The sequence below is a fragment of the Xyrauchen texanus genome, chromosome 16 (genome assembly GCF_025860055.1).
Source record: "Xyrauchen texanus isolate HMW12.3.18 chromosome 16, RBS_HiC_50CHRs, whole genome shotgun sequence".
Classification (NCBI taxonomy): domain Eukaryota; kingdom Metazoa; phylum Chordata; class Actinopteri; order Cypriniformes; family Catostomidae; genus Xyrauchen; species Xyrauchen texanus.
Window position 1 is genome coordinate 15,879,561 of NC_068291.1, and position 12,052 is coordinate 15,891,612.

Genomic DNA, 12,052 nt, shown 5'->3' on the forward strand with positions numbered 1-12,052 from the left:
ATTTTAATTGGACAGGAGTTTAAAGTAGCAGGACTAGACATGATCCTTGATATCATATATTATTGGTCTGTATTTTTTATTTAGTTATTTTTTGACATTTGTTTTTCGCAGCAAATATTTGTAGCAAATATTCACTCATAGTGTAAACAGGGTTGTCAAGGTGATTTTGAGGCTTACAGTAAACTCTCACACTCTAAACAACACTCTTGTGAGCTCTGACCTTAGTTAGCCAGCCTCGCACTGTGGGTTTGGCTTCCTTATCCATGGAAACAGGTCCACTGGCCTGTACCTTCAGAACATTCTGTAGAACTCTGATCCAGTCCTCCAGGATATTGGGAGAGTCTGCAGCTAGGTAAAAGGTCTTCTTCTCTGTTATTAACTACACCACACAAACACAAAAATTAAATCAGAACTTTAGCCAAAAATGTGCAATATATAATTCTAACTTTGAATTTTATGTCTATTAAATGAGGTTTTGATATTTTACATCAGTGTTTCCCAACCTTTTTCGCCACAATTGCCTTGGACGCAAACAACAAAATATCTACAAAAGGTTAAATATAATTTGACATACCATTAATATTGTAACGTCCCTGATATACAAAATTAACAGAGGAAGTTGCCGGTTATGATGTTTATTCATCAATTACCACACAAACTTATCTCGGCCATATAAGCCATGAAACTCACAATTTATATGCTTTAGAGTGGTGGTGGCATAGTGGGCTAAAGCACATGACTGGTAATCAGAAGGTTGTTGGATCGATCCCCACAGCCACCACCATTGTGTCCTTGAGCAAGGCACTTAACTCCAGGTTGCTCCAGGGGGACTGTCCCTGTAATAAGTGCACTGTAAGTCGCTTTGGATAAAAGTATCTGCCAAATGCATAAATGTAAATGCATAATTTGTACTCTTGATATGTAGAACAAGTGCTAAAATGCCATTGTCTCTATAAGACTACTAGCTGTTCAGAGTTTAGTTTTGGTGGATGAGCGCATATAACAATAGTAAAGTCGCACATCGGCTTCTTGATTAGAATTAAATGTTTTTTTTTATTTTATTTTGATCAACAACTGTCTGTAGAGAACAGAAAGGATGGCCACATGCACACTAATACTTTTTAGTTTGAAAACGCATCTTTTTCTCTACGTTTTGGCCTTCCGTCCACAGAGAGACACTTTTATAAAATTCTCTCTGAAGTGGATACATTTGAAAATGACGTCTTAGTGTTGCAGTGTGGACAGCGGAAACGGGGATATCTGAAAATGATAATGTATTTGTTGGCATATGACGCAGTCATGTGATCCATTCAACCCAAAACAATCAAGATGTCGGCTTTTGTTGTAGCGTCATTGTTGTGCCTGCTATTCACTTAGATAGCATTGTTTAAGATAAATGTTATTTTGTATAACCTTCACATTGCATTCCTTCAAAGCGGAGAGAAGTTTACTCGGAATTGCTGTCTGGTGGCAGAACATGAGGACAATTGAGTTTCAGACCGTACATGGAATGGCAATTTTTTTGCATGTGCAGTAAGGCGATTTAAGAGTTTTCATACATTTCAGTGTAGACAAGGAACTTTTGGGAAAGTCTTGAAAACGGCATTGTGGACAGAGATCGTTTTGAAAATGAAAATGCAGTTTTCAAATGTATTAATGTGGACATAGCCTAAAAGAGACATTATCAATGACAAATGGATTGCATAGATCTCGTCTTTGGACACACATAGAACAAAACGAGTCAAACCAAACTTTTGCTCTTAACATGAAGTGAAAAGATCTCTATGCTGAACATCACTTATTAAAAGATCGATCTTGAGATTGTATTAATAGATATCGAATTCTTTCAAATGAATATCGTGATCAATCGAGAAATCTATATTTTTATGCAGCCATAATCCCTATTATTTCTACTTTATACATTTTTTATAGGTTAAACAAAGCAAAATCCAATACTTATTGATTACCCCCTGGCACCTGCTTACATACCCGCTAGGGTACGCGTACCTCAGGTTGGGAATCACTGTTTTATATGATCATTTGATATTGTCTATGATGATTTTCAGTCATCCAGGCCATTGTGGAAAACCATGAGAAAAAAGTGATGTCTACTGGAATGGATGCAGGGTATGAACAGTTAAAGTAATCAGAATGTGCTTTTTAATACAAGCAGGGTAATAGTAAATCATGTCCAGATGACCTAGAGTAAATTCTATAAGACATTTTAAGATTATGATATGCAATCCCTCCCAAACTGTAATAGAGATGATTACACTGATTAAAGATTGGGGGAAATTATACATAATTCCCCATTATAACTAGTATTACTCTGCAAATCCAATAATGAGAGTACTTGTGGGTCTAAATACCCCCTCGAAACACAAGCAAAAATCATCTGGTACCCATATCAGGCTGTTTCAGAAGACCCTGGGCTGACTGTTTTTGTGTATCTGTATTTGTCTTTCACCTGGAATGTCTGAGCTCCCTCTCCACGGGCGATCTGACATGAGGAGTTCAGCTCCATTTGGCCCTGAGGTTTCCGGATCACGTCACTCTAAAAGCAGAACAATGGCCGATATCATCAGTCATGTAACTCTAAACTTCCTTCCATCACACTGTCTAACAGTCTCAAGCACTGCCACAGAGACCCGTGCCAAGGTATGCTCACCGGAGATTTATAGTATAAAATCTCCCCATTTCTCAGAATAAACCACCGCCTCTTCCATGCCTTCACCTGACTGCCCATCTTCATCAAGTAACCAGCTTTCTCCAGTGTTTCCTAGAAAGAAAGGCACACAAACCTAAACATTTACCACAGTCAATTCATGTAACAAGACTAAATATAAGACAGGATTGTCTTGATATATCTATCTATCTATCTATCTATCTATCTATCTATCTATCTATCTATCTATCTATATATATATATATATATATATATATATATATATATATATATATATATAGTGGCCCCAAAAACTGTTGGACATTTAAGCCACACTTAAAATATACAAATATCTTTGCAATAGATTACAGAATATCACACCAAGTGTCTTTTATTATTAGGAAAGATAGCACAAGCAAGCATTTTAAGTAAAACCTTTCACAATTAAGACAAAAAAGTATTTAGGCACTTTAATTGTCACACATTCCTGGAACGCGTCCATATGATGAACTGCCATTGTGGTATCTTTGCTAGAACACTAGTGTTAACTCTAGGGCAAATTACTTCACATACATACACTAATAATGATCTTGGGACAAGTTGGTTAAAAGTAATTGTGGTAACACTACAATAAGGTTTCATTTGTTAACATTAGTTAACAACATTGGTTAACATGAACCATCAATGAACGATTCTTCTACTGCATTTATTAATCTTAGTTAATGTTATTTCAACATATACTAACACTTTTTTATTTTGAAAAATGTATATGTTAACATTAGTTAATGCACTATGAACAAACATGAACTAACAATGAACAATTGTATTTTTTTTAAATAACATATACAAAAATTAATAAATGCTGTAAAAAATGTAGTGTTAATTGTTTGGTCACGATACCTAATGCATTAACTAATGTTAACCTTATTGAAAATGTTATCGCAATTGCAAAAAATGACTGTGTCTCAATGAGCTCCCTAGCTCCCTATGTCATGAATCAGTATATCAAACAAAAACACAAATTCGGGCACTGGCAAGGGTGTTCATCCACTCAACATTGGGACACTCATTACTCATATGATTCACCTGCGACACGAGTATGAGGTTGTGCTTTTAAAAATGTAGCTTGAATTAATCAACAATATTGCTGTATGTATGACACTGTCATGCATTTTTGTGGTAGATACACAGACTCACTGTTTTATTATGAAAGATCAATGACATAAATAAAGAAATGTAAATATTAAGGCGTGTATTAACCAACCTCAAACAACTGTAATATTTAAAAGATTGTTTCCCTTTTATGGTCATTATGGATGAAAGACACTACAAACAACATCTCTTTTAAAGAGAAAATAAGGCTTTCACTGCATAGTTTTACACTTGTGCTCATCTAATATTGACTTGAAGGACTTCAGAAGACATGACGACATTTATGATAAGGTGCAGTGAAGCTCCCTGGTTCATACAGTGCATTCTAGGAAGTTTTAGGGAGCGTTTCAGTGCAGTGGAATGATTTTGCGTTTGAGAAGGCCCTAGAAATGGCCAACTCCCTGAATAGTGCCCTGACTACTGAACTAGAGAGCTGATCGAGACGCACCCTAAGTTCAGGCATGAAACTCTGCATGGTGTGAGCTGATAGGTCCTTTGATGTGTAATCGGATAGCCAAATAACTTGCGGACACTCTCTTTGGCTAAGATTTACATTTGCTCAGTTTGCATGTAAGCAGTTTTCACTGCAGAGCACAGTGAGAGTTTTCTCTGAAACCCTCCACCTCCCCAGCTCCACTGGTCTAGATCTTCTACATGGGGATTGTATTTATGTCTAACAGTGCAGCAGCATTACACTGAATAAACAGCTTTTGTGAGGAAACAGCTCATCACTTAATGAATTGACCACCTATCCACTAATCTTCAACAAGTTTTACATGTAACAATCCTTTTGGAATTAACTATGTGTAGAGTTTACTATGATACAATGGCTGTATTATAAAAGAAGACAGAAAATTTGGCAACAGGTAGGTGTCAGTTAAAGGCTATTCATTTGTATGGTATCTGCAACTGGTGACTTACTGTTGTAAAATGCTAGTTGACCGTTACGCTCTCTCCAAAGTTAAAAACATGGAGGTTGTTCTATCTATATAAGGAAGATCTCTTGGTTAACTCAGCATGTCTGTATATGTTTTAGCAGTACTCTGTACTAGCTCTGCAGCAGCAATGTAGCAGATCTAGTGCACGAAGACCAATATCCTATCAATATGGCATACCCACATTAACATGCTAAATATTTCAGAGACTTGTCAAGACTGAAATTAAGTTAGGTCTGAGACTGGGTCTAGCTATCTTTAGGCGATGCCACTTGGTTTTAAAGCATTTTTAATGCAATATCATTTATAAATTTGTAAGTGTGACTTAAGAGTCCAAATACATTTTAGGGGGCAAAGCATATATAGAAATGGGTCAGTTGAGCCAGAGGAAAAGGAATTTGGAAATGTACCGGCCCGACACTCTCACAAGAGTAGGACGATGTGCGCTGAACCTTGTGCTCGGGCTCAGAGCAGTCACTGTCCAGAGAATACGCATCAGGAGGTATTGCATAGTCACTCTCAGAACTGATAGAGGACATGGACACACCTGTGGGACAAATATCCAAACATTTCCAACTGTTGATAATCAGATTTTTAGAACATAAACAAAATGTTCCTTTTAAAAAGGCAGTTCCTTAATACACATTTTTATTCTTTGGATATTGACAGGAAATAGTAAAGTTCACCCAAAAATGAAAATTCTATCTTGACTTTCTCTGTTCCTCTGCGGTGGAATGAGCTTCCAACCTCCACCCGATCTGATGAAACCATCTCAACATTCAAGAAACAGCTGAAAACACATCTTTTCCACAAGAACTTAACCAATCCACAACAATGGCACTTACAATTTTATTATATACTCCAAAATGACGGAGTAGGTACCTTAAATGTAGTCCATCTGGGTCTTCTAATGCAATACAATAGTTTTGTCTGAAGAACAGACCAAAATTTAAAGGGATGGTTCACCCAAAAGATAATTGTCTCATTATTTACTCACCCTTATGCTGTCTCAAACTCAAATGACTTTGTTTCTTCTGCTGAACACAAACAAAGATATTTTAATAATGCATATTTAATGCAAGTCAATGGGGTACAACACTTCCAACTCCAAAAAAGACATAAAGGCAGCATGAAGGTAATCAGAATGTCTTTTGAAGTGATACTATCAGTTTTGGGTGAGAAGGGACCAAACATTTTTACTATAAATCTTACTATCTGCAGTCTTTTGGCGTGATCATGATTTGAAGCTCGATTACACTTTACTCGATTACTCATGCTTGACTCATGCACAGAACATGATCATGTCTGGAAGATATAACTTCAAAAGACATGGATTATACTACTCAAGTCATATGGATAACATTTATACTGTCTTTATGTTCATTTTGGAGTGTTGATACCCATTGACCATTGACTTACATTGTATGGATATACGTATTCACATCATATCCCTATCAAATTATCTTAGTTTGTGTGCTGCAGAAGAAAGAAAGTCAACATAATGGTGAGTAAATGATGAGAGAATTATCATTTTGGGTGAACTATTCCTTTCCGTTGCCTTCTACCAAAGTTCTCAAATCTTGTTCATACATTCAAAATACATGTGAACATTTTCATTTTGGGGTGAACTAACCCTTTAAATGAACAGATTTTGAAGGAGCAGGTTGTTTGACAGGTGTCCTCACCTCTTTTGACAGCACGGGGGCTGCCAGGGGTACTGCCCTTCTTATCTGGCCCCAGTGTGGATGTGTGCAGGCTGGCCAATGAGCTGCTATCGTCCTCTGAGCCAGAGTCATCATCTGGGAGAGGAACACTGCTGATCTGAGTCGCCTTCTACAAGAGCACATGAACATGATGGGAAAGATGACAAAGCTGAATAAATAAACGTATTTATTCCCTTTAACCAAATAACAATAACTTTACCTAAAAACGGGGGTAGGGCGGGGGCTCGCTCAGGGACTGACAAATAAATTGTTTAATTTTATGTTTCCTTATTTTGGTATTTAATACAGTTAAAATTATATTTTAATCAAAACATGTGATAACTAATCCAAACAAATAACCCAAAAAGTATAATTTAAAAGATTCTGTTCAAAATTTTGACTCAAAAGTAATCAACCCAAAATTGGTTAGAACGCAGAATTTTGAAAAGCACATTTTGATAGAGCATTTGTGTCAGGAGTGTGCCTATAATGGCCCAAATTTATGTAGGAAGCGCATTAGGTTTTGAGTCACAGTCAGAATGGCATGAAGCACTGTTGTGCTTACACTTTAACTTCACTATGTCTGACACTGATAACATGAGGATAGGTTTATGGAGTTGTCGTGATGGTGTAATCTTACCCCTTTAAGTGTGGAGTACACCGGCACACTGATGTTCTTATAAATGAGGTGGGTGAAGGGGCCGGCAGCAGAGTGCTGAGGTTGGATTGAAACTGGAGAAACACACATGGAGAAACACATTTCCAACTCACAAAAACTTCGCTAAGCTGTAAATATTTAATGAAGTCTGCGTGGGCCTTTTAATATCATTTCAAAAAGCCAATCTGTTTTAAGAGGCCAGTGCAACAGCCAAATATGTTGTTTGTAAATTTAATTTGTTCATTTTTAATTTGCTCATTGCAAATTTTCAAGCCTCAATATATCTTAACATTTAAATAACCCCTGGAACAGCTCAGTGAGGCTTCATACACAATGCAGCTAAATATGGCTTAATCCGGTTCTGTACACAGTTCAGAACGTAAGAGTTCGGCTGTTTACAAAATAAACAATTTTCAACAGTCTATCTCTCTCCACTATACTGTAGTAGAGGTGGGCGATATGACCTAAATCCTATATCACAATATGAGTAATTTTATATCATGATAACTATATATATCACGATAAAGTTACATTGTTCTGAAAAATCAATAAAATGTTATTATATATTAAGCCATGTCATAATGTGTAATTTTGAGTAATCCAGTCAGTGAATTAAATACTATATAAATAAAAACGTATTTATTTTGAACTTGACAAGCATAGTCAAAGTAAAAATATTAAAATAAATGCCACATTTCAGTCTGATGATGTGCATCAATTTTCTTCTTTATTGTTATTATTATTATTGTTGTTGTAATTATTATTATGATTATTGTTATAACATTCCATAAGAAACTTAACATATCAAAGCAATGCAAAAAGTTAAAAAAAACATGTAAATTAAAAAAATCCATATATAAAACCCTTAATTAGGCTCTTTGTGTTTTTAGTAATCTCTATAAAGAACATATAAAATGTCTGAAGGAAAATATGGCTAGTTTATTTCCTGATATCAAACATCATTTGAACCAAATTTTAAAAAAGGATTTTGATGTGTATTTAAAAAATCCACTCGACATCAAGAGAAACCAGAATGAGCAAAGGAGCACAAATGAAGGGACAGGGATGACTTCAATACTCACATGCATTTGCGTGTTTCAGACTGCGTGTGCCAACACTGGATGGGAGGCATGTTTGAAGCGTGGGATGAATGTCATTAAATTTGCTTTTAAGGTGGCTCAAACAAAATTTCATGCAGCGGCAGCACCTTTGGTGTCATTTTTTCTCATTTTCTAGACAAACTTTTCATCTAAAGACACGTGCAGCTGTCAGTGAAAAACTGCGTGTGACGAGGAAGAGGGTGGGGCCGGGCCGTGACTATGCAGGCCCAGCCCCCAAACGGGCTAATCAGCTGAGGAGAGGGATAAGTGCAGTGAATGCGGCAGTTAGGGAGAGAGAGAGAGAGCTACATGCAGCTGCCATGTGTGCATTTATATTTTTGTGTCTTTAAGTTCCTATTAAAATATGACTTTGATTGTTCAGCTGGTTCCCGCCTCCTCCTTTCCCATCTCAACCTTGTTACATTGGTGCCGAAGCCCAGGAAGGAGGAGGGATGCGCTGCCATGGAGTCCTCGTCACTGCCATCCACCCAAAGGAGCAGCTGTTGCCATCCACCAGGGGATGGAGAAGTTGCTGCCAGCGGAGGAACGGCCGCAGTCCACGAGGGGAGGAGGGGCTCGCTGCCGACCACCTGGAGCAGTGGAGCCGCTGCCAGGGGCGGAGGAGTTCCCTACCGGCCACCAAAACGCAGAGGGGCATTCCATCCTCCAGGGGTCGGAGGACTGGCTCCAGTCTGCCTGGGGAGGAACGGTTGTCATCTGCCAGGTGGTGGAGGAGTGATCGAGGACCAGGCAACGGCATGTCTGGGAACCGGTGATCACGTTTTCTCTCTCTCTCTCTCTCTCTCTCTCTCTCTCTCTCTCTCTCTCTCTCTCTCTCTCTCAATTCAATTCAATTTTCAATTCAATGGGCTTTACTGGCATGAAAGTTTCAAAAACAATAACTCTCTCTCTCACTGTCACTCTGCCTTGCCCTTTCCCTCTCCTCTTTTATTTTTTGTTGTTTTGTTTTTCCCTCCCCTCATCCCCCTCTCCAGCCCAAGAGAGGCAGGGAAAAGCCTACCAGCAGGCGAGGCCAAAGGAAGAGAGAAGTTCGGGAGAGAGAGAGCCACACGCAGCTGCCGTGTTTATGTTTTGCGTCTTTTGGTTTTCATTAAACATTATTTTGACGGCTGAGCCAGTTCCCTCCTCCTTTCCCAACCTTAACCTTGTTACACTGCGTTTTATTATTTCTATCAGTCTCACGTGAAGCCCTGACCACTGATATATACACGTATATGGATATATCGACATACACAAATGTACTAAATTCTTTGTCTATCAAAAAAAAAAGTTTTATTGGTACAATCAGATCATATAAAAACAAATTGACCTCATGTGCACATTATATCTTACTGCAGCATATAGCACAGTTGCATTCTTTATGTTGCAGGTTTGAGGTGGAGACCGGCAGAATACTGGGTGAAATAATTACACACCGGTTTCTTCCTTTCATCACGGCTGATTAAAAAGTCCTACTCTAAAAGCCTCTTAAAAGCTTCAATGATTGGAGGTCACATCTGCACAGGTGTGTTCCCTTTAGGTAAGAGGAACTGACATCAAACAAAACCTAACCTCTAATTGACAGATCTAAGAGCAACTGTTCGTATGGCACTATACGAATGATTAGCAATAACTGCCAGCAAGTTGTTAGTGACAGACTGGTTGTCACTGGTTAGTGATAAAGTTGTGTGTGTGTTTGTAAATCACTGACATACCTCTCCCAATAGTCTTGGCTCCAATACAGGCCTCTGAAACTCTCATTCCTGATTTAGCTACTGCATAGATATGACTTTCCTAAAAGACGAACATAGATGCATGCAAACACTTAAGTCAAACAAGGTTTTTACAATTTCTAAAGACAATGTGAGTGGTGTGTGCCGTGCATCATCTAGGGTGCTGTGAGTGGTTACCATGTCTTTGCTATGGGGTTGCTAATGTGTTCTGAGTAGTTTTTAACATGTTGCTGTGTGGTTGCTAGGGTGTTCTCAGTGGTTGCTAGGGCATTTCAAGGTGGCTGCTTTAGGTTGTTTACTAGGAGGCAATCTGCTAAAATCCTCACACCCCTAAAGTGGCAGCCACACTACACTTTGTGCTCCATTGACTATTCAAACGCACCAGAACGCAGAGGAGACCAGAAACACAAGCTTGTGTGAAGAAATGTTGTACTTTGCTGCATACAAGAGTTCTAGTTTGGCGAACTCTGTCCTGCGAATCTGTATGATGAAAGGACATGTGACCAATAGAAGATTGAAACGTCCCATACGGACCTCTTGGATCAATTCAAAGAATACAAATACGCATTTTAACATTTTAAATGATGTATTTGTGATTTATTATCAACTTATATCAGAAGCCTTCCCACGTGACATCATATCCTAGTCTGTTGCATTGTCCCAAAAAACATTTTGTGCTCAGAACTTAGTGTGACCGCCCCTTAACCCTTTAAGCTCTGAAGGTATTTTTAAAATTTCCTGTTTCAGTGGCATACCCAAAATTAAAGGCACGTACCTCAACAAAATATACACAAGAAGGGTCAAGTGTTTGGTATCATATTAAAGAAAACTTTTTCACATTTTTTAATGATATAGACTATGATCAATTCTGAGACTCTCATTCATGTATCTCTGAAAAACTGCTTTTGTTTTGTTCCCAATCATGTCACCTGTAACGGAGTAAAGTTTTGTGTTGAAAAATATTTTTTCTTTGTGTCCAAAAAAGTCTCAAAGTGCCCAAAAGCCTCTCCATACCAATAAAACATTATAATTGTACATAAGAACTAATTACACATGCGAATACAAGAATGAATAAAAGTATGCTCTCTCTCCAAGGCATGCAGGCATGAGTGACGAGATATCATTCAGATCCATTCTGTGTCATTTGAGTTATCACTGAGTCTGTGTCATGTACTATGTGCCATCTCCCTGTGGCCACATGTAATTAGAGTGAACAATCCTCTCTGCCCATATTTGAATGACTTCCACCGCTGGTTGCAGTGATCTGAATCCTAATACGATTGGTTTAGCATTCCATGATTCTGGACAACGTACTACATCATTTCCGATGAAGTCATCTGATCCAGGAAAGCTAACATGTCTTTAGCCAGATAGCACATTATATGTTGTGTGCACATTGTGCTTCATGTGACATGATCTGTGCAGTCGATTACATTGTGTGTGGGCTCGTTTTAATGATAATCGCCTCCTCTAAGTAATGATATGTGATACACTATGTTCCATTTATTATGTGATATTTTATGCTCCATTTATTTTGCGAAGTTATAATCAAAAACTCGGCATATAAGCAACACTTGTTTACATTTAACATGTAGGTCAAATACATATTATTATGTATTTTTTTTATCTGTGAGTAAATCAAAAAGGCTTTGTATTATACTCTTTGAGAGCTTTTCAACGACATATGACACATGGCTATTTGATCAGTTTGATGTTTTTACAGATTACAATAAAATGTGCAGTGCAAAATTGTTAATAAATTATCAAAACAGAAAACGTCTAGGTTACGTATGTAACCTCCGTTCCCTGATGGAGGGAACGAGACGTTGTGTCAGAGAAGCGACACTAGGGGTCTCTCTTGAGCGCCGATATTCACCTCTGGACTATGAAAAAAGGCCAATGAGAGTTGGCAACCAGTATTTGCATGTCCCGCCCCCAGACATACGGGCATTTAAGCGGCGCAAATACGGGAGTTCATTCAGGAGTTTTCTGAGGAGCCGGAAATGGTCCGGCCACAACAGTGGCTCGGCTCAGCGACGTGGCAGGGGAGACACAACGTCTCGTTCCCTCCATCAGGGAACGGAGGTTACATACATAACCTAGACG

At 38.3% G+C, this 12,052-nt stretch overlaps 1 protein-coding gene across 1 annotated transcript in view; it reads right to left on the minus strand.

Annotated features, from left to right (window-relative positions):
- The window catches only part of LOC127657027 (pleckstrin homology domain-containing family H member 1-like), a 72,493-nt gene that overhangs the window by 18,492 nt on the left and 41,949 nt on the right, over window positions 1-12,052 (minus strand). The window contains exons 9-15 of the mRNA XM_052145666.1: window positions 9,929-10,007; window positions 7,096-7,187; window positions 6,438-6,585; window positions 5,163-5,299; window positions 2,669-2,779; window positions 2,468-2,554; window positions 221-379 (exon numbers count right to left, since the gene is read on the minus strand). Coding sequence (XP_052001626.1) covers window positions 221-379; window positions 2,468-2,554; window positions 2,669-2,779; window positions 5,163-5,299; window positions 6,438-6,585; window positions 7,096-7,187; window positions 9,929-10,007 — 813 coding nt within the window. The remainder of the gene's footprint in view (window positions 1-220; window positions 380-2,467; window positions 2,555-2,668; window positions 2,780-5,162; window positions 5,300-6,437; window positions 6,586-7,095; window positions 7,188-9,928; window positions 10,008-12,052) is intronic.